General features: G+C 33.8%; 1 protein-coding gene and 1 pseudogene across 5 annotated transcripts in view; both read left to right on the top strand.

Annotated features, from left to right (window-relative positions):
* Positions 1–21,790, top strand: part of LOC145295970 (uncharacterized) — a 295,111-nt gene extending 273,321 nt beyond the window's left edge. For all 5 annotated transcript variants that reach the window (XM_080141898.1, XM_080141896.1, XM_080141897.1 and 2 more), the window contains one exon: positions 18,747–21,790. In XM_080141898.1, the coding sequence (XP_079998024.1) occupies positions 18,747–19,889 (1,143 nt within the window). In that variant the 3' untranslated portion in view covers positions 19,890–21,790. The remainder of the gene's footprint in view (positions 1–18,746) is intronic.
* Positions 9,089–9,205, top strand: LOC145296574 (5S ribosomal RNA; annotated as a pseudogene).
* Positions 21,791–22,152: the final 362 nt, after the last annotated feature.

Genomic DNA, 22,152 nt, shown 5'->3' with positions numbered 1-22,152 from the left:
CCAAGAGAAACGACTAAATTTGAACGTCATAACAAAATGGCGCTGACAGTAGGATCTTTGTTGAATATTAAAGAACCCGAACGAGCAGAAGTGTGGGTGAAATGCTTCGAAGTGTGTGCCATGAGAAATTAATTCGTAAAACGGGCAATAATATGGTTGCCCATGCAGACTGATAAAGATCTAGCCAAGAATACAAAGAAAAAGAAGAAAAAGAAACATAAAGTAAAAATAGTTCTGCAAATCACGATACAAACAAGGAAGGATGTCAATCAATAATGGATCAAAATTCTTCTCAAGAGTTGAATTATGGATTATCAGATTCTCAATCTAAGCATGTCATGTCAAAACGCGTCGAATACAAATAGCACCATAAGAAAGAAATAGAGAAGAAGCCATAGGTCTATGCGGGGGTGTGAAATCCGATAGATTTCAGCAGATGTAATGAGATTGGCCAAGCTAATAAGGAATTAACATAACGAAGCCTATAAATATAAATAAAGCTGATTTGCAACAGAGAGCAATTGGGTCGCTTGACAGCTAAAAGAAACTTAGTATCTGAATTTTTGAGATGAGGATTATTTGGATTTTTTGGACTACTGCTCTCATCTTGAATGTTATTTTTACAATGTTCTGCGAATGTAACCTCCGACCTTATTCAAGTATATCTTGTCAAACTTGTGAATCTGCATGGAATTTTGAACTAAGCCCTTTATTTAATCTATGGGGGTAGCTCTCGTTCCATCTGCCATGACTGGATAGAAGTTATACGTAATTTGCAAATAAGTCTGCAACAACCTGTAGCATAACATATAAATTACTAGGTAAAAATTTAGTTGTAAGTGAAACTTTTCTTGATGTTGAAAATTCAGTTCTCAATATGGGTGATATTTAGAATAAAATTGTGAGCTACTTAAGACTTCTACTCGGTTATAGCTGACGGAACAGAAACATGATATCTTTGTGGACTATTTCCAAGTTCAACAAGGTACACCTGAAGAAGGTTGGAGATTACATCGGTTTAAACATTGTGAAAATAACATTTTAGCTGAGAATAGTAGTCTGAATAATCCAAATAATGCAAGAGAAACTAATTTGATTAGAAATTGAACATCAAGTAAGGAATTTGATTTGAAATATAACTTTCTATGTAATATCAGCTGCTTTCTTTTAGTGAAACATTTGTATCTTATACTATCCTGATGCATTATTCACTCTGGGCAGGAAGTTTTTAGGGAATATTAAATTCACAAGTTCCTTGCATGTATATATTTTCCTTTCGACTAAGTAAAAATGGTTTTCTTTCTTCAAATATGTTTTCTTTCTGAGCAACCTTATTGTAGCGTTTCCTTGGTCTTTTTACTAGGACCAAAGCGTAGTATCTGTTCAGATGTTACACAGTTTATTCTGCTCTTGGTCAGTAAAGAAATCCTTCTAAATTCAAGAAATTTTTATTTTTGTTTCAATTCAGAATGCCCCTTTTTAGGGGCTGGATTTTCCCCCACATTAAAAACTGACCTATTGTCTAACTTTGCCCTCGTGGGGAGGCAAGTAAATAAGAAACAATTTTATTGTAGACTAATTTGTAATGTTATTTTACCTATATCTGAAGAGGGAAGTGTGGCTTTGTTTTTTTTTTTATTATTCTAACAGATCACCACTTATCAAGGCCAAAAGTAACTCAAGGATAAGGTTTAGTAATATTTTTCAGTTGTATGCTGGAACAGTACTATGAAAGAATCGAGAACGATGGTTAACTTGCAGAACGACTCAATAGATATTTGTTGACATTGGATTTGTAAATGACCATATTGTAATATGTAGGGAAACATTTCTGTGATAACGTGTTTCATAGGTAGAAAGTTTGTGGAAATATCATTGGACTTTTAGTGCACAGAGTGGAAAAACGTTCTTTGCAATGTTGGTAGCAAGACAAGTTCTTGCTGAGAAGGTTTTATGGGGGCTGATGAGTGCTTGAAGCTCAATCAAACATTTAATATGGCAATATCCAGAAATGGGTTGTAGGAAAAAGAGTAGATCATCGATCCAATAGATTACAATGTCAGTTTTGTATTCTTGTCATGGTAAGAAAGAATGCTGTGAACAGCACCTCCCCAGATGTGACAGAGGCACTCCATCTTGTGTTATCTTAATTTTTCCTGAAGGTATACATACATATAGGTATACAACTGAAGTTTGGTGACCTTGTGAATGGATTGAACATTCCAAATAAAAAGATTGCATACTGTTGTCATTTCTGTTTTATTTGAGGGGTTTTGATGAGATGCAGAAACGTATCTGTAATTTGATTAGCCGCATTCATTTGTCTTTTCTGCACCCTTTTCTTACTGACATGGTTTGGCTAGTCTCGGTCTTTTCTATAAATATTATTACGATAAGTGTTCTTCCGAATTGTCTAATCTATTTCCTGCTTCCTTTGTTCCAGCACGTTTGACTCCTTGATCTATTCGTCTCCTTCTATTCACTGTTGATACCTCATTGTAATACAGCTTCCTATTCGAGTAACTTATTTCCAAGAACTGCAAGCTTTTGGAACTCTCTTCCTGCTCTGTTTTTCTCCAATTATAGTCTTGATCTTTTTAAGACTAAAGCCAATAGGCATCTCCTGTTTTTGCGATAATCATCTTGCTAGCTCCTTACATCAAGTGGTTTCATGTCTTGTGTCAAGCAATTTTCATTATAAAATGTGATGTATTTAAATCGGTGATTTTATTTTTCACACTTTAGTTATCTGAACTGAATCCAGTGCATCTTCAGGCTTCATATCACTAACCACATCTCCAACATCCACAGTCTACTCAAGAAACTATATCACCAGACTTAAGGAAACTCATGCTTAAATGTATTTGCAGTGTAAAAAATCCAAAACCTGACACATCAGGTCAGAGGATTTGCTGAAAATTTTTCCAGCATCGAGGTTATCCTAAATATGAATTTATTATGCTGGTATGATCATATGGAGTATTCATCGTCTTGGATGTTGCAGAACCACAGATGTTTTAAATCACAGAAAAGTTAGCCGGCCAAGAGAAACTTGGAAGAAAATTAGAGAAGACCACAGGATGAAATTTGGAAACTGCTTAACTGTGATGTGAAATTTGTCTAAAGCAAATATAAAGATTATCTGAAGGATGAGTTGATTTCACTGGTATGCTCGTGTGGAACAGTCATCCTCCTGAATAAACTGTTGCAAAATCATGAATGTTTTGAATCACAGAAAGGTTGGCCGGTCAACGAAAATCTTGAAAAAAAAATGATTAGGCAACACCACACAGAGTAGAATTTGGAGACAGATGACCTTTTGAACCGTGAATTTGTGTAATGTCAGAAAACATCTGAACAAAAGAAAAGAGACATTAAGACGAATCATCATCATTGGTCCTTAACAAAGAGTTGCTTTTACTGATTTTTTTGGGGAGGGGTTTTGACTTGGAAGATTATCACTTATTAAGGTTTAGAGGCCACTCAAGGATAAGGATTAAGTGTTAGATAGATGGTGAGACAAGATCAGACACGGTGAAACTTGGGTAGGTCTAGATTATCTAAAATGGACGATTCAATAGGAATTTACTTACACGTTATCGCCCCTATCTATACATACTCTACATGATGTCTAGTTTCTCTAATTTCTAAACTGAAACTAAACAACAAAATCACCTTAAATCCATTCTAACTCATGATCAAAATTAACCAATCAAATGATGCCCTACAATCAGACGACATAACACCATCACTGCCAACGGAATAATCAATCAGAACCCCCCCCCCATCCCCTGAAACTGAGTGACATGTCATACGACCGGCAAAACGTTACAGATGATTTGAGAAGACATTTTGTTTAATGAATTAAAAAAAAATGTCCATTGTGAATTTGAAAGTGTTTTCCATTAATAACTATGGCAAGTATTGGATTTAAAATACAATCTCATAATGGTTACTTCATTGCTTATTGTTTTGTTTGCTTTTTTTTCTTTTTGTCGTTATTTTTGTTTTTGATGCAGGATTAGTTTGCCTCCAAGGATAACTTTCATTTTATCTTTTTTTGATGGTTTGATATTTGGCTTTGTAATTTCATGTTGCAAGGTTTAAGAGTAAACTACTTACAACAATCTCAACCAATTTCTTTTTTCTAATGAAATAAAGGTTAATACTCAAAGCAGGCAGTAATAAGTCTGGCAAACTAGTAAAATAAACAATGCTTCAAATAAATATTGAAATTTTCTTTTTGTCTTTTCCATTCTACCCCTCTCTTTCTCATTGTATCTCTTTCCTTCATGCCCATTTTTTTTCCATTCTTTTCTTCACATTTTCTTTTTATCTCTTTCATGCTCTTCATTTTTTTCTTTCCTTTTTTTCCTGCATTCCTTCATTGTTTCTCTATTTCATTCTACCCCTCTCTTCATGCTCTCTTCCTCCTTTTCTTTAGCCCTCTCATCAAAGCCATGGATTTACCGATTGCAACCCCATGCAAAGAGGTAAAAAAAAAACCCCACGAAAACAGAGTCACCTGAAGCTATGGATAGCGACCTGTGATGTCTTAGGTTGGGATCATGGTGACTGAGCCATTTTTCAATTTTGCCTCTTATTTAAGCTAGACAGGAAATCAAAGAGAACTGATCTGATAAATCAGCTGATCATGTCATCCTCTTACTATATTATTGGTTCTTCGACAAAGAAGTGATTGGACCGTTTGTCCGTTCATTTGTTCGCACTTTTCTCAATAACCACACCTTGAATTTTTTGAAAATTTTGCACAAACATTAGTCATGGTGAAAGTACATTTTTGCCAGAACAAATTTTCCTAGATAACTCTGGTTGCCTTCCTAGAGGCCATTATAGGGGTAAAATTATCCCAAAATTGCTTGTCCATTTGCACTTTTCTCAATAACCACTCCTTGAATATTTTTAAAATTTTGCACAAACATTAGTCATGGTGAAAGTAAATTTTTCACTCGTGAGAGGGGGGGGGGCCCCACATACTCGGCTTGTTCAATCTGATTCTTCAAAAAAAGTCAAAACCTTATTTCTCTTTTTTATTTTCTTTCCAAATTGATACCATTAGGTTGATGCAAAAATAATGTCATTTTTATATATATAGTTGAACGTCAAAAAACATTATTTTTGCACCAACCTAATAAAAGGCGGCAGATGAGAGTAAATCATGTTGAGAACAAAAAAAGATTACAAATTGCCAGAGGTAATGTTTTCTTGAAGTAGTATTTTCTTGAAGTAATATTTTCTTGAAGTAGTTGTTACTGAGAGTAATGCCCCACCCTACGTAAAAATTTTTTTCTTAAAGTAATATTTCTGCTCTCGCTGTAAAACTCACTTCTAAGAGCAATCTATTCTATAAATATAAGTAATTATTCTATCTAAGAATATATTTGACAAATTTATTAGACATTAATAACCCATGGATGGTTAACGTGTTAAAAAACTCAACCAATCTTGTTTTCTTATTCTCTTTCATGCTTTATCTGTCTATTTTAATTGATTTTTTTTTTCAAGATGAAAACCACAATTGCAACACTACAAATTACTTTACTAGTTACGAGGATGGCAGATCCATCAGTCAAGTTTTAGGTGGAAAGGTAAAATCCGAGTATGAGGGATCACAAATACCTTAAATACACTAAGACGTATATCTAACTATTTTTTAAACTAGTTTACAATAAATTAATATTTGGTATCATTCGTTTGTAATTTTATCATCCTGTTGTTCTTGTATTGTAGTTTTATCCAATAATTTTGTTAATATTAACAATAATTAAAGTGATTTAATGACAGAAAAAACAGCTAAACTATGAAAGCCTTTCTTAGAATATGGTGGTTATTACTTTTCAAGAGAGGTAATTTAAATGTAAACTAATATAGAATTAATATGTAGTTTGCTTGAAGCATTGTGTGGGAGAGGTATGTAGTAGAGATTTAGAAGGCTATCACAATGCGAAGAATGAGATATAGTCGTGTTGATGAGAGAAGACAAAAACAAGTGGCGATTTACAAATCAATAAGTACACACATATGTCTATATATATATACATATATTTATTCAATTGTATTAAGTATAAATGTCTTACTTGTTGTGTCTGTGACAATATCCATTATATTTCGGAAAAATTCCCCTCTTTAGATGGTGGATGTTACAGTTCTATTAAGAGTATGCCGAGTGGAACGAAAGGAATGGATTAAATGGCTGTGTGGAGTCTCGCAGCAAATTTAAGGAGGGGGAGATTTAAATGTATAGCATGTTTTAGGTGATTAGCATATTGTTGAACTTGTTAGATTTTTTTTATTTTTGTTCTTTTTTATATGATCTGTATTTTATTTTGTATATTTTATATTTATTTCGTTTTTTTTTTCTGCTTCTGCATATTATTTATTTATTTGTTTAATTTATTTATGTCGTTGCTTTTTTAGTGGAATGACCTAGTCCATGCAGGTCAAGTGTGTAAAGCTCACTAGCTGGCATGGGTTGATTATTGACGGAGAGGTGGAGAGCGAGGTTGTGAATGAGGAGGGGAGGGTGAGTGCAGGATAGGGTGCTCTTGGCCGACTGTTGGCGTGTTTGAGTTAGGGGATGTGGTTGTTAGGGGGGGACATTGGTTCAACTTTTCTTTAGACATTGTTATTTCTCTAAAAAGCCGAACCAATGTCCCCCTAACGTTTTAGAAGGTATCACTGCTCTACCTGTGCAAGAGCCAAATATATCCTAAAATGGAGTACTGTTGCCACATCTGAAGAGGGGCTACTTGGAGCACCCTATACTGCTGTCATAGAGTTCAAAACCGGTTTTGATACACTTTTTTCCTTCCACCAATCTTTCTCACAGAAGAGATGTTGCAAACCTCTCTTCTTTATGCTTATTTTCATCGCAAGTGCTCGTCTGAGCGTCAGTTTTTGCCCCCTCTCCCACCAAACTTTCACAAAAAGCACTCGACTAGCTACAACCACTATTAACAATTCCCCCCTCCCACTCGCTATCCATGTCTAATTCTAAATGCAAATTTTAAAGCTTTCTTAGAATTGCACATCTGTGGAACTCTGTTCTGCTCACCTGCTTTCCAGTTGATTACAACTTGATCATCTTCAAGTCCGATGTAAACAAGTTCTTGTTGAGCTATCTCCTTAAATACTAAAATTTTACCCAATTTCCACCACTATCACTACGCTGCTATCTCAGTGACCATTGTACACTCATTAACCTTTATCCATGAGTGGCCTTTAGACCTTGATAAAAGATGACTCCCTTATAAAACACAAAAAGTGAACAAATTCTCAAAATCAGATAAGAGTGGATTCAAAGCAACAGGAAACTTAAATTTAAAACATAGTACTACTAGTAGATATTAAATGAGTTAGGTTTGATTTATTTTAGAGAAGCAACGGGATGGGTTCAACCTCCCCCCCCAAAAAAAATCAAAGGGTGATGGGTAATTGCTGACGTTAAGTAAATATTTATTGAAGTAAATAATGAAATATATCCTATGTTTTCAAAAAGAGAAAAACAAAACAAAAAAAAAAATGGTTGAATATTAAAATCATTTGATAGAACCAGAAAATAGATTGCTTTTAAAATTGTTTGCTATAATTTTTTTCTTGGTTTTGTCGGTGTATGTAGCAACACTAAACCTAGGCTTATTTTATATATGATCCCGTCACAGTGATAATATTTATCTATCCCATATATAGAAATTACAATACCTCTGTTCAGTCTCAAGAGACAATGGATACCCCCTGTAAGGATAGTTGCACGAATAATTGTGAGGCAAGGGTTGTGCAATCATCTCTCCTGAATCGGCACTGCTTGAATCCAGTGGCGAGGAAAAGTGCTGAACGATTGGAAACAATATTGAGATAAGCGGAAAGCACATACAGCACCTGGAATTCCCAAATGGTCACCCATTTTGGTACTGACCAGGCTCACCGTTGCTTAACTTCAATGATCTACTGAGAACCTATGTGCTAACATGATTACATCGTATTTCCTTCCCAGATGTATAGAAATAACAGAGCACTATCACACATATTGTATATGTTATGTTTACGTTAGGGGATGTTGGTTAGTATTGGATTCAACGGCTTTTAACTTGTGATACACATAATCCTGAAGCTATGCTATTGATTTTTCAAACGCCCTTGAAAACCTTTAGCATGAACATCGAGGACTGGAGAGAATAGCTCTGATATGATAGGTTTGGCAAAAACATGTCTATGCATGAGATTTAAGACTAGGTGCCTGGAGTGCTTCATCTAGAACCATGTTTTGTGGAAGCAATTAGCCAAACATCCCGAATATATTTCAGCTTGATCATGTGTGTGGTAGCAGTTACTATATATATATATATATATATATATATATATATATATATATATATTATAGAGAGAATTAGACCTGGAGTCTAAAGAGCAAAGTTTATTTTAATGTATTAATACTTAAAAAAAAAAAAAAAACAGTGCTCATAGTACTGTAGATGTATAATAAGCTCAATAGTTTTATCCTAGAGCTATATTAATATTGAGTATAAAGATTAATAATTGTAAATTATGAATTAGTTTCAAAAGGATGAACAAACAAAATCAAATTTGTTTGTTCAATCTTTTTTGAGTGTGGTGGAGGGTGTGCGTCATAAGGCTGCGGTTTACATGAAAAAGGTTAAAACAAAAACAAAAAACAAATGATGTTCCCACGTTACTCATTATATGCCCCATAATCCATAAGTTCATTATTTTGGGAGTTTACCCCACAAACATTATTGATGCACCCATTTACAATGTTATTATGCATCAAAATTTGATGTTGAACAATTCTTTTCTCTATTAAATTTTTTGTATCAAGCTTATTTTTAATTAAGGGAGGTCAAGTTTGGAAGCACATGAGAAGTTTAAAAAAAAAAAGAAGTCCTATGCTTACTATACTCAATATGTTGTCTATAATATATGTTGCATAATTAACAATGATCAGTTATTTAGTTTAGGACTGAATCCTATACATAGAACTACACACATATAATACTTGTGAATATATGTATATATATATATATATATATATATATATATATATATATATATATATAGCATAATCGCGTTGACACACCAGTTCTCATCAGATCACCGAAGTTAAGCAACATTGAGCCTGGTTAGTATCAGATGGGTGACCATTTGGGAATTCTAGGTGCTGTATGTGCTCTCTGCTTATCTCGGCATTTGTTTCCAGTCGTCCTGTATTTCACTTGCCACTGGTATTTAACAATGTCGTCTCAGGAGAGGTGTGGTTGGAGATTGCGCATCTCCTGCCACAAAAATTTCATGCACAAGCAACCCTTTGTGGGTATCCATTGTCTGTCCAAGACTGAAGCAGCCTGCTGCATATATATATATATATATATATATATATATATATATATATATATATATATATATATATATATATATATACACACACACACAAATTCAAAAAAATCTTTCAAGTTTACAAAATGAATAATAAATTTAAAGCAAACATTAATATGGCAATCCTAACTATATTTGAGATAGAGCATTGATATAAGGAATTCAATATAAATTCGGCAAATTAGAAATTATAACAATTGTTGTAAATTCATATTTGCAGAGTTTATAATGAATTTCTATATAGTTATATATAAGTAGTAGTAGTAGTAGTAGTAGTAATAATAATTAGTAGTAGTAGTAGGCCATCGACTTAGTCGGATTTGGACCTTAGAATTCACCCTCGTCCGTTCGTAGCCAAAATTCTCAATAACTACTCATTACATTTTTCTAAAATTTTGCATGAAGTTACAACTACCCAAGGGAGGTAATGTAATATTCTTGGATTTTTAATAAATGATGTTACAAAATGGCAGGTAATTTATTTATACACAAAGTCTTTAAATATTTGTTTAGTCTCAGGTTTTGTGATATTTGTATTTTGGTTGTTAATATCTTGTAGAGTAGCAAGAACAACACAAATGTTATTTCTCTTGAAATCTGATCAGTCAGCAAATAAAACCAAGTTGATAGTTTTTTGGGTTTTTTTTAGTTATTTTATTTATTTATTTATTCATTAAGTATACATGTTTGCATTGGATCATGCTTGAAACCAAGTCACAACCGTTTTAGTAATCTTGTAGGATGTCTTTGAAGTGGTTGCTTGCAGGTTCTGCTGGTAATTCACAGTGGAATCAAAGAGAAGAAACAAACGAGACATGTTTGAAGGATACTGTCTTTTGGCACAGATGGTTTGGGAGCTTGCGATTCCATTGGTTAGAATCTAGGCAATCTATTTTCTGGTTCTCTCAAAGATTTTAATATTCAACCTTTTCTTTTTTTTTTTTTTACTGTTTTTCTCTTTGTGAAAACATAGCATATATTTTATGATTTGCTCCAATAAATATTTACTTAATATCAGCAAATAATTAATAGCTACCCGTTTATTTTATTTATTTATTTATTTTTGCGGGGGGGGGGGGGGTTATACCTATCCTGTTGCTTCTCTAAAATAAATTAAACCTAACATTAAACACCATTCACTGTCTACTATGCTTCCAATTTCAGACCTGTTGTTTTAAGAATTTGATTTTTAATGTTATATATACAGGATGTTCAAAAAGTCACCGAAAGGTTTTGAACTTAAATAGATTCTTTTTTTTTTTTTTTTTTAATAGTGGGAAGTAAAAATAAAAAAAAACCCCGCAAAATTCAAGCAATCTTTATGAAAGAAAACGTCTTTTAAATGTTGCCCATTTTCAACTTAGCATATTTGTGCTCTTTCCAAAACATTATTCAGGACAGATTGCAGAATCTCTGGATGGCGAGTTAACTCCATTATTTCGTTCCTAATGGTTTCCTTCAATTCTTACAGAGTTTGGGGTTTGTTAACATAGACTCTTTCTTTAACTGTGACTTACATGAAAATATCTCTTTGAGTCAAAACAATTGACCCCTGATTTTGGTAAAACAATTCACAACTTGCGTATGTTGTTCAAAGCTATACTTATCCATAATTAATTTAAAAAAATATTATCTGTAAAATATCTGAAATAGAGAAAAAAATTATCATTGATGGTAAAATGACAAAGATTTTTAACCCTTCAGTGACTTTTTAGACACCCTGTTTATACTAGCTGGCTTTGCTGACTCCTGCAAAGTTTGTTAAAATAATTGAAAGAGTGAGTTTAAATAATAAGTATGTCATTGATAATTTTGTTGTAAACACAAGACAAAAACTTTCTCATTTATTCATATAAGTAATTTATTTTTATACAAATTCATTTATCTTTGAAATAAGACCATAAAGAAATGAAAAGAAAGAACTCAATTTGTCTGAACGAGAGAGAGAGAGAGAGAGAGAGAGAGAGAGAGAGAGAGAGAGAGAGAGAGAGGGGCCACCTTCCCTCCTCTATTAACCGTTGCTTTTTTTGCTTATGTCTCATCGATATATCTGTCTTTCTACCTAGCTAAGATATATTAGTTTACATTTAAGTTACCTCCCTTGAAAATTAATGACCATAATATTTTAAAGGTTTTCATAGATTTTTGTATGATTAAATCACTTTAATTACTGTTAATATTAACAAAATTATTGAATAAAATTACAGGAAAAATGGGACAATAAAATTACAAATGAATGCACACTAAATATTAATTTATTGTAAATTGTTACAAAAAGTAGTTAGATATACTAGTGTATAACCATTTATCTAAAATGACGGGGGTGGGGGCTTAGACTCATGCGGAAGCCACATTAGGGTTACTTGATCTGGAATGCTGGAAGTGGATGATGATAACACCACATGTAGTAAGGACTTAAAGAGTAACTTTTATGGGTAGATTTATTTTCAAAGGGTTCTTTCCTTACTCTCTTTAAAAATTAGCTCAGAAAACACAATATATTCTTTTTCCCTTAAAAATGAGAATGAGATTGTATATTATTTCTAATTACTATCCTTTCCACAAGGGCAGTTAAATTCAAGCTTTGAGTTATGTTTGATTTAATTTTTGAGGAGAGCCAAGGAAACAGATCCCTCCCCCTTCTCGAAAATAAATGCCCCCGTCAATTTAAAAACTACTGGACATATTTTTATGAAATTGGGAAGATAGTAAACATTCGTGAGAAAGTGCTGTAAGATTAAGATGCTCTCGTTTAACAATTACAAGAAGCCTCTCCAACCACCAATATACATAACAAGTAACACCCTACCTGAGAATTCTTCCATCAAACTCCCCAGCCTAACATTTACAGGTAATATGAACTGGAATAAATACATTGAGAACATTGCAAAGGCTGCAGCAAAGATGGTGGGTTCCCTCTATTGAGCTAGAAGACTACTCACACCTGAAAGTATCTTGTACAAGGCCACCATTCACCCATGCATGGAATATTGTTGCCACATCTGATCTGGTGCATCTACCACTAGCCCCCCCCCCTCCATGGATAAGGTCTAAAAACACCTTACCTGAAAATTCTTACTTCAAACTCCTTGGCCTAACATTCACAGGCAATATGAACTGGAACAAGTACATTGAGGACATTGTGAAGGCTGCTGTAAAGAAGGTTGGTTCTCTCTATCGAACTAGAAGACTACTCACATCAGAAAGTATCCTGTACCTCTACAAGGCCACCATTCACCTATACATGAAGTATTGTTGCCACATCTGGGCTGGTGCATCTACCATTCCCGCTTGGATAGGGCCCAAAAAAGAGTTGTCAGTCTAATAGGTCCCACTTTGTCAACTAAGCTCCAACCCCTGTCCCATCGCTGCAATGTTGCATCTCTGTCTCTATTTTACAAATATTTTAATGGAATGTATTCTGATGATCTCATTGCACTTGTACTCCTTTGACATACATATCCCCGGCAAACCTGCTTAGCAACAAAATCACACCCCTTCACTATTAAGGTCCCTAAATGCCAGAAAGCTTTCTACTCTAATAGTTTCTTCTATCGAACAGCTAGACTTTATAATTCCCTTCCTGCTACCTACTTCCCTGACTGTACTGATATGCAGAAGTTTAAATATAACGTAAACCAACATCTCGTTAATCTTTCCTAGACATGGTCCAAATAGTAACCCCTTACGTCCAAGTGGCAATATGCCTTGTTAGGGGTGAACGTGCGTAAAAAAAAAATCGTTAATAGTGTAGACTGGGTAGAATTTGGATTATTTAAGGAGACGGCTTAACAAAAACTTGTTTACATTGGACTTGAAGGATACCATATTGTAATCGGCCAAGAAACAGGCCAGTAGAATAGTGTTCCACAGTCGGGCAGTTCTGAGAAAGAAGCTTTGTCATGTAATCTGCGTTTAGATTAGACACAGATAGAGAATCGAGGAAATTGTTGATAGTGGTTGTAGCTAGTTGAGTGATCTTGTGAAAGTTTGGAAAAGGGGGATAATAGAATGGAGCTCAGAAGATCTGATAAGCATACCTAATCACTAGTCAATGCCAGCATTCACTTTCCCAATATTCAATAACATTAATCCTTAAAGTATTTTTGTTCATTTAAAAATATTTACACTATCAAAAATAAAAAATAAAAGGAAATCCTAAAAAAAGATAATATTGGATACTTCAACTAGTATTGTTTTATGTTTTTGTACGTCAGTAAGTGCAGAAATAATTGCAAATGTCACTTAACAAAAGTTTTTAAAAAAAAAGAAGAAAAAAATAGATAATCACAAGAAACATCCTGAATTTACAATTTTACCTTTTGTGATTTATTTCATTTGTGAAGGAAAAAAAGTTTAACATCACAAATTGAAAATGTATAAAATGGGATAAAAAGGAAGAAAAAAGAATTGTAATGATTTTTCATTGTATTTTAATTAACGAACTGTTTTTTTTTTCTGCACTGAATGTGTGTTTTCTGTAATCTAATTTTTTTTATTGACATCTTTTTTAAACAAAAAAAAAAAGGTTTTCCTTGAAGCATCAAAAGCGTAGGATGACATAAACGCTTCATACTTATTGATGCGTTCGTAAACGTATATTTTATCCTGTGTCAGGTTGAAACAAATGTTATTTTGCATATTTGTTATTTTATATATATATATATATATATATATATATATATATATATATATATATATATATATATATATATTTGTAAATTTAGTATTTTGCATTAATAATTAAATAAATAAATTAATGAAAATATTATAATAATACATGATCAAATTTATTTGATATAGTTCTCATTCTTCTTTCTGACCACTTTCCATTGAAGGCTTTTTAGTATCACCTTTATTAAATTCCTAATGCTTTTAACTGAAAAGGGGAATTTAACTTCTTTTGAAACGCATGTTACTTAACCCAAATGATTTTACAAATTTTTAATCTTTTGGTGTGAAGTCTGGAAAATACAGTGGATGATGCATAATTTATGAAGCATAGTTTACTTTTTTTATTTTTTTTATTTTGTACAGTTTTATTTTTCATCATGGCAGTGCTAGGCTTCATGATGCATACATTACCAAAGAATTTTCAGAAAAAATATGCATCACTCATCATATTTCGTGGATTTGGTACCAACAGATTATCATTTATTTTCTTTTAAGTTTCCAAATTTATTTGAATGTATTAAAACTTACTTTAAGAGAAGTCACAAATGATTTTCTATTTTCAGTTAGAAACCTAAGGAATTTTATGAATATGCGACTAAAAAGCATATTTTTTAATAACTACAAAATAATCATCCGTTACTAATAAATTATTTATGATAAGTATGAATACTAGATTGTATATTATGTTTTTAATGGGTTTTCTAAATGCGTTTCTTTTTCATCAATCAACAGGTTTGGTCATCACTGATAATTTGTGAAAACATTTTCAAGGGGGTCTCAAATTGTACATGAAAGAAAGCAGTGCAGTGGGCTAGAAGCAGGCAACGTCATCTGTCATATTACCAATGGGATGGTATTAACAGCAGTGGGGAATAAGAGGGATAGAGGTTGAAGGTGTGCTGGTAAAAGCACATTTTCTTCATGAAATTTATTTTGTCTCATCTTAAGTATGCCTACCACACCAATATAAATTGTCAAATTGATCTATTTTTTACAAAAAAACAAAATATTTTTCATTTCCTATATATGTGTTTTATATTGGCATCGCAGATATGTTGAAAAGTGCAAGATGATTAGAAAGCTGTAGAAGACACATTTCATTTATTAATAGTTAGTTTAATTGATAAAAAGGATTTTGAAAACAAAATCTATCATGCGATTTGAATTATTTTCTACTCGAGTAACATATTTCTGGAAAAAAGTTTACAAAATAAGTATAAAAATAATTGTATTGTAAATCAGTTAAAGACCAAACTGGATAAAACCAGAAGCAAAATCTAAAAATTATGAATTTACAAGGACATGGAGGGGGGGGGGGTCTTTTTGATGAAATATTTCAGAGAATTTCATCTGTATATTTATATAATAATCTGTGAGATTATTATTTTAAAACAAATTGTGTGCAAAATTTTTGCATCCATCTGATTGGTCATTTTAAAAGGAACAGACAAACAAAAAAAAGATGTTTATGCACACAGAAATTGGATAGAAATTTTTTTTTTGTTTTACTCGTGTTCACCCCTTACAAAGCGTATCACCACTTGGACATAAGGGGCTACTATTTGGGGCCATGTCTAGGAAAGATTAACAAGATATTTGTTTATGTTACATTTAAACTTCTGCATATCAGTACAGCCAGGGAAGAGAATTCCAAAGTCTAGCTGTTCGAGGGATGAAACTATTAGAATAGAAATCTTTCTGGCATTTAGGGAGATCAACAGTGAAGGGGTGAGATCTTATTGCTAAGCGGGTTTGTCGTGGCTATGTATGTCGAGGGGGTACAAGTGAAACGAGTTCATCAGAGCACATGACATTAAAATATTTGTAAAACAGGCACAGTGATGCAACATTGCGGCGATTGGACAGGGGCTGGAGCTTAGTTGATAAAGTGGGACCGATTAGATTGACAACTTTTTTTTGGACTTTATCTAAGAGAGAGAGATTAGTAGTAGATACACCAGCCCAGATGTGGCAACAATACTCCATATATGGGCGAATGGTGGCCTTGTAAAGGTACAGGATACTCCCAGGCGTGAGTAGTCTTCTAGCTTGAAAGAGGGAACTCACCTTCTTTGCAGCAGCCTTTGCAATGTTCTCTATGTATTTGTTCCAGTTCATATTGCCTGTGAACGTCAGGCCAAGAAGTTTGAAGGAAGAATTTTCAGGTAGGGTGCTATTTCTCATGGATATAGGCGGTTGGAGAGGCGTCTTGTAATTGTTAAAGGAGAGCAGCTTAGTTTTACTAGCATTAAATGTTACCATCCATTTGTGGGCCCCATTCCACTATAGTCTGGAGGTCATTTTCTAATGATTCTGCCATTGTCTTAGATTTATGTACATCTGTTCTTCCCTCATGCATATTATAGAGTGTTGTATCATCAGCAAATATACACATCTCGGACACAGTATTATCAGGGAGGTCATTTTTTTTTTTTTTTTTTTTACAAAGTGGTCCCCACTTATCAAGGCCCGGAAGCCACTCGGGGATAAGGGTTATTGTAAGTACAGTACGTTAGTGTGGATATTTAAAGTGTCTACTTAATGTGGCGGTTCATCAGGAATTTGTTTACGTTGGACTTGAAGACATCCAAGTTGTAGTCAGGAGGGAAGCAGGCAGACGGAACAGAGTTCCACAGGCGTGCAGTTCTAAGAAAAAAGCTTTGTTCATGGAATCTACGTTTTTATTTAGGCATAGATAAAGAGTGGGGGAAGTTTTTGACAGTGGATTCAGCTAGACGAGTGTTTTTCGTAAAATATTGGCGAGGGGGGACCAGATATTGGAGTTCAGACGAGCACCTGCCATGGAAATAACGATAAAACAGATAGGCTTGCAATGTCTCTTCTGTGGGAGAGAGGTTGCAGGGAAGAGAAAAGGGCATCCCCCACTAAACCACGAAGTCTATTTTGTACTCTGTCAAGGCAGGATAGGCTGTTTTTAGCAGCTCCTGCCCAGATATGGCAGCAGTATTCCATCCTTGGACGTACTTGGCTTTTATATAGATAGAGAATTGTATCAGTAGTGAGATATCTTCTGGAGCAGTAGAAGGATCCCACCATCTTTCCAGCAACCTTGGCAACAGACTTTATGTACGTGTTCCATTTCAGATCAGGAGTAAAGGTCAAGCCCAGAAGCTTGTCAAAACATGGGGCTTCTCCTAGACGAGAGCCATCCATTTCAATTGATGCCAGATGGGGATCAGAGCATTGATGATGTAAAGATAGGAGTTTGGTTTTAGATGCATTAAAGGTAACCAGCCACATTTATGAATATCAGGAATAACAATGGTCGGATGAGGCACTCCCACATTAATGTTATGCTGCTTGAATGTACGTCCATCAATGACAACCTGTACACTTCTATTGTTTAAGAAGGATCTAATTATATTTAGTATACATCAGTTATACTGTACGATTTAATTTTCATTAGCAGCTCTTTGTCAGACTTTGTCAAAGGCCTTGGATATATCAAGGGCTACAGCCCTGGCTTCATCTGCCTTATCCAGTACATGGCAAATGCGTTCAGAGATAACTGTTAAAATATCTGCAGTAGACCGACATTGCCTGAATCCATACTGTTTGTCAGAGAGAAGATTTGCTTTTGCGAGGTGGTGAACTAGTGCTTGATTAATTAAGGTCTCAAAGATTTTAGTGAAGAGTAGGAGGGTCTGTTCTTTCACCAGAACTCTTGTACACCGGTACCACAGAGGCCATCTTACAGCTATTAGGGAAACAAGATTCAGCAAGGCATTTATTGTAGAGCTTGGAAAGTATGGGGGCTAGCTCGGCTGAACATTTCTTAATTAGTATAGCAGGGATGAGATCAGGCCCACACGCCTTTGAGGTGTCTAAGTTTTTTATGATATTGCAGATATGAGAAGGGGTGATGTTTTTTAGAAATAGTGAAAAATAAGAGTTGCTAAAGAAAATGGGATTGAATGTTTGGTGCCAGGGTGATTGCAATAGATAAATATTTGTCAAAGTTGAAATTGCATAAAGTATTGATTCAGCATTTTCGTGGAGACAATGAGACACTGTTGTTACAGGTACCATCTGCTCCGTGTACAACATGGTTCAGTCTCTCTCTTCTTTATCAAGTTTGCACCCCCATTTTGGCCCTGTGTCTCCCCCATCTCAACCAAGTGGAGATAACCTATATATTTTCTATAGTGAAAACCTTGATTGAAATACAACATACTCAAAGAAACACAATGAGTAAATAACACAGTTAAATGTTGCTTGAACATTTTTTGGGGAAGGGAGTTCAGTTTTTTTTTTTTTTTTTAAATGAAAACATATACCGACATAAAGAACTCATTGTAAAAATAATAGTAAATAATAATATTTCTCTTAGTTTGTCTGTCTGTTCCACTCTTTCTTTCTACTTGGCTGATCTGGCTGAAATTTTGTATGGACCTTTGTTATGATAAAGTGCAGTGAACTAAGTGCTCTGGTATTTGTTTGCTGCATAGCGATTAATAGGGATTGGTCACCACAATAGCACATTTACTTCAGAAGTTTGCTATAAAGCACTAATTCCAAATGAACAGACTATTACTTTTGCCTATTTTTAACAGGCTAAAATGTCTAGTTGCTAACATACTTGTTAAAATTCACATCTTATTTTTTTCTTGACCCTAACTCTTATTTCTTCTGTTTTTCAGTTGCCGGACTGCCGAGTTATTGCTGTTATTGGTTTATTGTTCCTGTTATGCACATGGCATCAGTTAATTGTTGATAATCAGTGCACTGGCAACCCTTCCAAATATGGTTCGATCCATGATTCAGGTCGTCGCTTCCAAGACGTTCCTGATGAAAATCTACTCACAGACTTGGACGAAGAAGAGCAAAGTATCCGGAAACAGGAGCTTGTTCAACTCCCTAACTATAGAACCAAATACATCATTTACTATTGCGTTGGTGAGCGGACTTGTGGCGGATGGGGTGATCGACAACTTGGCATGGTCTCTGTGTATCTAATGGCATTGGCCATGGGACGCAGATTTGGCATTATAATCTCCAAACCGTGTGAAATCTCTGCATTTTTACGTCCAAACAAAGTGAATTGGGAAATTGACTCAAATCAGCTGCTGAGTCTGGAAGATCGTTATTTGTATCTAATCGGTAACAAGGAATACATTCCGATGCTGCAATGGGCCGATCTGAATGCGCTCTATCCTGAGGATGTACTCTATGTCACAACGAACTATGACTACACTCATGCTCTCAAGAAAAATGTCCGATATAGAGATCGCTTACATTGGACGTTGCATCTCTCCAGAGAAATGTTATTTGCAAAAGTGATGAAACTCCTGTTCCGCTTTAATACAGTGTTACAGTCACAACTTAATAGTTTCTTCGCAATGAACACTCCCAAACCTCACATACAGCTGGTCTGTGCACAGATACGAATCGGTCGGAATCCAAGTATGCCAAGTGATGAACCCCGAAACACTATGGCAGACCTGCAAGTTGTTTGGGATTTTTTGAATAAATACAACAACTCGCGTAAGTTTCGGATATTTGTAACAACTGATTCGGAAGAGGTGCGAACTATCGCAGCGGAGAAATTTTCTCCTCAATTTGTCTATAATCCTGGAGAGATAATCCATGTGGACAAACCGTATTATGGGGCGAACAATGTCTGTGACAGTGTAATGAAAGTCATCATGGACCAATTTATTTTGACAAAGTGTGACACACTCTTAGTGAGTCGGAGTTATTTTGGAGAGAACGCTGCTATGATGCGCAAAAATAAAAAAAATGCATACATTTTCAGAAACGGAAAAATCTTCCGATGGGTGTAGTACATTTAAAAGAAATGTATTTTTTTGTAAATACTGCAATTTAACATGTAAAACAAATGAAACAAAAAAAAAAATCGGAACAATACTCTTAACGTCTGTTGAGTCTATTCGTGTTTAACAATGAAAATATGTATTTCAAACATACACGTGAAGGACAGACAGGACCTCTTATGAAGATGTTAATTAAAAATTAAGCATGACAGATCGGTGAAAATAATATTCCAAAATTAAACAAGACAGATTGGTGAAAATAATATTTTAAAATTAAACGAGACAAATCGGCGAAAATATTTCAAAATTAAGCATGTCAGATCATTGAAAATAATATTTCAAAATGGTGCCTGACAGATCGACCAAAATGATATTTCAAAATTAAGCGTGACAAATCAGTGAAAATAATATTTCAAAATTAAACATGACAGACCGACTGATGGACGAATAGATGCTCATATATAAACATGACAGATTGACAGAGTTTCTTATAGAAATGTGAGAACACATCTAAAAATGCTATTTTAAACTTAAACATGACAGACTGACCAATGAATGGAAAGAGGCTCTTATAGGGATGTATCTAAAATAATGACAGAAATGATCCACTCAGACTGACCTTTGACATTTCTTTCTTGCAAAGTCATATAAGAATTATCTCCTCCTTTCCAAAGATTGCCTTGACAAATTTCTTTTAATTTGTTGGTTTATTTATTTTATCTCAATCCGGTGTTTGGTGATGTTTTTTTTTGTTTTTTTTTAAATTTATTTTAGGAGTTATGACAAGACAGATTTCTGTAGGTCTATGGTTATTTAAAATTTTTGGACTCAACATCTAGAATCATGTTTTATCAAAAAAAAGTATTTGAGGGTGTGCATGATCAGCCTAATGGATATTGGTGTTGACTGCTGAGTTCAAATTCTGTTGGATCAATTGTGTTCAATCAATATCTTATATGTCAGGTAGGAAGGATGTATAAAACAATAATTTTCTCCACAGCTGTGGATAAAATAGTGACTTATGGTCAATTAATTATATACAATTAATCATTTCAATAGAATTTGTTTTTTGGCATTAAATGACCTCTAAAAGAGGGTTGATATTGATATACCATAAATAACTAAACCAAAAACTGATATTCTTTGATCATATAAGTTTCCAAATTGTTTTCATTTTTTTGTGTTAAAACCATTTTTTGTTTTTGTTTTTGTTTGATGGAGATGGTATATATTGTCCAGATTACCATAGTTCGTAGTGGAGAGTTATTATTTCCCTATTCAAATAAAAAACATCTTTTCTGTTGAATAGAGAATCTTAATAATCAGTAAATGTCTGCCTTCTGCTGAAGAAAAAAAAAAGGTTGTACTGGACAAGAAATATCAAATATTCTTATGAATCATGCTAAAAAAGACAATTTAATTCATTGATTCTATTTTTTTTTCTTGAACAAAAAATTATCCCCAAATATAAAATAATAAAAAAAAAAAACATCTCCATCATCTTCAATTTTTTTTATCCTCATCTTTTCCCATTAACATTTTTGTTTTAAAAATCGAAAATGTAAATCAATGTGTTTATTTTTTTTTCCTTCATCTATTTCCTCCCACAAAATGTTTTTTATTTTATTGTTATCATTATCATCACTATCATTATCATCATCAGAATAAAAAAAATTCACTTTATCCATTGGTTAGCTTCAACATTGATTCACACTTTCAACAGTAAAATACAAATGTGCATTTTAGAATATGAGGAAGGTGAAAAAAAAAAACAGTTCAAAATAAACAAAGTTTCCATTTTGATTTCATTAAAATAATAGTTAAAAAAAAAAATTAATGCCTAATTGTCCTTTTCTCTGTATAAAATCATGTTTTCCCCAAGATAAAAAAAGGCAAATTGTATATTTGAATTTATTTAAAATGAGTTGCTGTTTCTCTTTCGATTAGAAATGCTGCTTTTTATTTGATCAGCTAAATTTGGTGAAGACCAACTTTAGTCTTTGAAGAATCATATCTTGTCAAATGACAATATTTAAATGCTACCATTTTGCAAAAAAAGACTCTCAATAATTTTGGTAAAAACCTTTAAGCGTTTGGATGATTATAAATCTCAAATTAGCACACACAATTATTGGGCTCATAATAATAATAAACAGGGGATGCTCCTTTCTTTGAATGAACCTAAGATGAATAAAAAAAGACACGATCTGTATATGTAATATGGTCAAAACAGGAGTCTGGAGAAACATTATCCTTAGTATCCCCCCCCCCC

Source organism: Euprymna scolopes, chromosome 16 (assembly GCF_053919585.1).
Source record: "Euprymna scolopes isolate OS-2025 chromosome 16, ASM5391958v1, whole genome shotgun sequence".
Classification (NCBI taxonomy): domain Eukaryota; kingdom Metazoa; phylum Mollusca; class Cephalopoda; order Sepiida; family Sepiolidae; genus Euprymna; species Euprymna scolopes.
The sequence above is the reverse complement of the archived record's forward strand: the minus strand, read 5'-3'. Positions and strand labels throughout refer to the sequence as shown.